This window comes from Siphateles boraxobius, unplaced genomic scaffold, assembly GCF_051911475.1.
Source record: "Siphateles boraxobius isolate OS27281-9 unplaced genomic scaffold, OSU_SipBor_1 143, whole genome shotgun sequence".
NCBI classification, from domain to species: domain Eukaryota; kingdom Metazoa; phylum Chordata; class Actinopteri; order Cypriniformes; family Leuciscidae; genus Siphateles; species Siphateles boraxobius.
Window position 1 is genome coordinate 322501 of NW_027508748.1, and position 5000 is coordinate 327500.

The 5000-nt window shown below is 31.4% G+C and overlaps 1 protein-coding gene across 7 annotated transcripts in view; it reads left to right on the forward strand.

The window, feature by feature from the left end:
• The window catches only part of clpb (ClpB family mitochondrial disaggregase), a 42674-nt gene that overhangs the window by 32579 nt on the left and 5095 nt on the right, over nucleotides 1–5000 (forward strand). For all 7 annotated transcript variants that reach the window (XR_013203878.1, XM_077230363.1, XM_077230364.1 and 4 more), the window contains exons 9-12: nucleotides 2083–2138; nucleotides 2228–2272; nucleotides 3313–3474; nucleotides 4616–4772. Coding sequence is in view for 6 of the 7 variants with exons in the window: in XM_077230363.1 (XP_077086478.1) it covers nucleotides 2083–2138; nucleotides 2228–2272; nucleotides 3313–3474; nucleotides 4616–4772 (420 nt within the window). In the remaining variant the exon portion in view is untranslated. The remainder of the gene's footprint in view (nucleotides 1–2082; nucleotides 2139–2227; nucleotides 2273–3312; nucleotides 3475–4615; nucleotides 4773–5000) is intronic.

Consider the following 5000-nt stretch of genomic DNA (forward strand, 5'->3'; position numbering starts at 1 on the left):
TTCAAGTAACACAGGAGTTTCATAAATAGTAATTTAAAGTCTAATATTATATTTAGAGATGGGTTTGTTCACCAGATGAACATGCACACGTGCACTGCCTCATTTAAGGCCGAGACGCTACAGAAAACCAATGTGTTTTTTTCATGCACTGGTCAGTTCTGTGGTCTCTTTTGCTTCCATAACCGTATGCTTCCATAAGGGCGTTTATTTTATTGCACTTTATCTATTTGTGTTTATAGATTACAATTCAAGTATATATTTAAAAGCCATGTTCTCAAAATGAGTTTTGTCCTCCACTTCAGCAGCACTTACATACACCTAAACTTACAGTTTTATTAATATAGAGGGTTTTTTTCATAACATCATTTGCTTGATTTATATAACATTTTATTCCTTAAAACTTGGAGAATGGCTGGTATGATGAAGACCATCCACTCGTCTTCCTCTTCCTCGCTTGTTGCGAATCGGTACTTTTCCCTTTTTTCAAGCGTAATTAAGCATCTTTCTTTCATATTTGTAACACATTTTATTCTTTAGTATAAACCCCTTGAGATGCATCATCTCATTTTTAATGGGGTCCTAATACACAAAACAACAAACACACCACTACAAAAATAACTTTTTTTGCCTATGGATTTTTGCATAGCATTAATCAATATAATCATAGATATATCATTAACGCAATGAGTTTTGTCCTCCACTTCAGCAGCACTTATATACATCAAAACTTACAGTTTTATTAATATCTATATTCTGAAGGTTTTTATTGAGGGTTTTGTTTATAACATAATTTTCTTGATTTATTTAACGTTTTATTCCTTAAAACTTAGTAAAAATGTGTTGAGAATGGCTGGTACGGTGAAGAACATCCACTCGTCTTCCTCTGTCTTGGCTAATACGCTTTTTTTTTCATATTGAAGGGTGCTTTAGATAAAAGCATCTGCTAAATTTTAAACATTGGTTTTTTTTTGTTGTTCATCCAGATGCAGTTTCGCTTAATAATAAACGCAGATGTTTAAGAAGTAACGCAGGAGTTTCATAAAGCTCAGAAGTGATTTAAAGTCTAATATTATATTCAGAGACGGGTTTATTCACCAGATCCGTGTCATCAGACATGATGAACATGCGCACGTTTAGTGTCTCTTTTAAGGCCGAGACGCTACAGAAAACCAATGTTTTTTTTTCATGCACTGGTCAGTTTTGTGGTCTCTTTTGCTTCCATAACATGTCTTCTTTCAGACAGGTGTAAAGAAAGTTTATTTTATTGCACTTTATCTTTTTGCGTTTGTAGATTACAATTTCAGTACATATATTTAAAAGCCATGAGTTTTGTCCTCCACTTCAGCAGCACTTATATACACCAAAACTTACAGTTTTATTAATATCTATATTCTATAGGATTTTACTGAGGGGTTTGTTCATAACATCATTTGCTTGATTTATAAAGCATTTTATTCCTTAAAACATGGTAATAATGTGTTTTTTTCAGGCTGTTGACAGTGTTTTCTGATTTATGGAGTGATAAAAAGAGATATCCAAAATCCCCTCTGTAAAAACCTTTAATTCTAACATGTCAACAAAATCAAACAAGAGGTTTGAACCTGTCTTTATACCAATGTTCAGATTTAAACTTTATTTCTTAAAAATGTTTCAAAAACTTGCAATGCAAAACAAATCGTCTTAAAATACTGTGATTAATCGAGTGGGGAAAGTGTTTGTTTCGTGCGCTTTGATTGATGAAGAGATGTTTCTCCTCTCGCCAGCGGCACGTCTGATCGCACGCCATCAATATTCAACAAGTCCCTCCACTTACCATATATGCGTTTATTAAAATTCATAAGAGCGATATTTACTCTCATAGACTACATTACCCTGAGAGAGGAATAAAGGGAGGGAGAGATGATGCCACAAACACCAGCAAAATAAACACATCGTTCTTTTCCCAATAGGAAGTAGAAATCCTGACAGAATCACGTCATAATTATGAGTCAAAACCACTCTCACGTGATCACTGACACATTTTATTGTTTGATGAAATTAATTGCATAGAAGCAAATAAATGTTTGATGGCTGTTTGTACAGGTAAAACCGAGCTGGCCAAGCAAGTGGCGCGATACATGCATAAAGACATTAAGAAGGTCAGGAAAGTCAGGAAATAAACCTTCATTGGAAATGATCGGCTGCGCATAAAGGGCAAATAACAAGATTCTGTCGTTCTTTTCCTCAGGGTTTCATTCGCATGGACATGTCCGAGTTTCAAGAGAAACATGAGGTGAGACTCACACAAACACAGACCCGTTTCATTGACTCTACTGGTGTTTTTATTTCAGGTGTATTTTAGGGCAGAATTCACAATCTCGTTAACTGAAGTTTTGAAGGATGTTTTTGTTTGACCAGAAACAACACAAGTATGCAAATGTCATATGTAAATGTGTGTATGTATCAAACCTCATTAAACATGTTATTATTCATATTAATCATATAATGTTTTGTGCATTAATTATTTATACATTTTAATTTGACATATCTATGGTTTAACATTCTTAGTAAATGTTTTATTAGGATTTATTTATTAAAAATGTTTATTTTAATTGGCATTTTTATTAATTCTTTTTTTATTTGAACCGTTTTTTTAGAATTATTTATTTATATTTATTTAGCATTTTTATGATTTAATACATTTTCAGTAAGTGCTTTATTTCGATTTATTAATTAAAATTGTTTATTTTAAATTAGCATTTTTATTAATCAATTATTTTAGTAAGATTTTTATTTTGAATGTTTTTAGTACCTTTATTTATTTATCTTTAGTAAGTGTTTTATTTGTATTTTATTTAACATGTTTGTGATTTAATTAATATTTTGTAGGTGTTTTTATTGGATTGTTTACAGTTTTATTTTTTTTATTTACATTTTTAACCCTGATTTGAACTAATGTCTGCTGTAGAGGCGTGTATCTTGTGGCATCACTGATGCAGGATCATGTGCTTATTGTGTTATGAATCGCATACAGTAATATCGAGTGAAGTTGAGCTTGTGTATGTAGAAGTCTGTTTCTGGTTTAGTAGGATCTGATCTCTGCGCTTCTTCATAAGCCGTTTAGCTGTGCTGTTAGAACTGTGACCTTAGACTGAATCTAAACACACACAATTCAATCACACACACTTATTGTATTGATAGAGGACTGTCACTGTCACTCAGTATGGCCGGATGAGCAGTGTGTGTGTTTGATTGAATCATCGTGTCGATCTCCTCAGAGGTCAGATCTGCCCAGTTCTCATCTTCTTTGTGTGTTTTCTGTGTTCCTCTCAGGTGGCGAAGTTCATTGGTTCTCCTCCAGGGTACGTGGGTCATGAAGAAGGTGGTCAGCTGACCAAACAGCTCAAACAGTGTCCGAACGCTGTGGTTCTGTTCGACGAGGTGGATAAAGCTCATCCAGACGTGCTGACCATCATGTTACAGCTCTTTGACGAGGTACAAACTCACAATCATCATTTAGCATTAGTCAAGTCAAGTTCACAACACAGCTTTACAGAAAATACATTTTTATAATATCTTAATATCTTCATGGCTTATTGTCGCATTTATCAGATTAGACCCGGACTATAATATAGTTACATTTTGTGATGGTACGGTCAATTAAGCAGCTGAAATTTGCTACAAATATAAATATTTGTTAAGTTCTTTATTTTAATTTTACATTTTTATGATTTAATTTTTGTGAATGTTTTATTTTTATGTTTATATTTTTAATATGACATTTTTATGATGTTATTTTGATTGTTTATATTAAAATTATTTATTTTAATTTAACATTTTTATGATTCAATTAATTTTTAGTGTGGTTTTAATTTTAATTGTTTTCCCTTTTAAATTATTTATATAATTTTTTAGTGAATGTTTTGATTGTTTATATTTTACCGTTTTGATTTTACATTTTTATGATGTTATTTTGATTGATTTTAATGAAGTTATTTATTTCAATTTTATATTTGTTTTATTTGATTGTAATTGTATATATTAAACTTATTTATTTTAATTTTACAACTTATGATTCATTTACATTTTTGCTAAGGCTTTTATTATTTATTTATTTTTATTTTAACATTATTTTAATTTAATCAATTTATGGTTTTAATTGCAATTGGGGGTTTTTAATACATTTTTATGATTGCATTTTTAGTGAATGTTTTATTTTGATTGTTTATATTGTAAAATGTTATTATTTTTTATTTGTTTTTAGCAAAATTATTTATTTTAATTTTCATATTTTTTTTATTTTTTTTTTGATTGTTCATATTAAAATGGTTTTATTTAATTGTTAATTAATTGTTTTTATTTTAAAATTATTTTTAATTTTACATTTTTATGATTTTCTTTTTATTAGTATTATTATTTATTTATTGTATTAGAGCTTAGAGCTGGGCAATAATATAGTTCACATTTTGTGACGAAGCAAACCATCAAGCAGTTGAGATTTACTATATATATTCTGTACACTAAAATAAAGTGACATATAATATGTGTATAATATATACTGTATATCCAACTGTATGCACAGAGCTGTGCAATATTAGAGTTATATTAATGATACCCTGGTGTTTCTGCCGTTCAGGGTCGATTGACTGATGGGAAGGGGAAGACTATCGAGTGTAAAGATGCCATCTTCATCATGACATCCAATGTGGCCAGTGATGAAATTGCCCATCATGCATTGCAGCTGAGACAGGAAGCTCAGGAGCAAAGCCGCAGACGCCTCGCTGAAAATCTGGGTGAGGAATTAAACTTTTAAATAAGAGATAATGTACATCCAGCTGATTGTTATCTCAGAATAAACCGACAGGGTGATCAGGATCAGGTCTTCATCAGCCTGAAGGTGTTTATTCTGAGATCACACACACACACACACACACACACACACACACACACAGACACACACACACACACACACACACACACACCTGAAGGGGGTTTATTCTGAAATCACACACGCGCACACA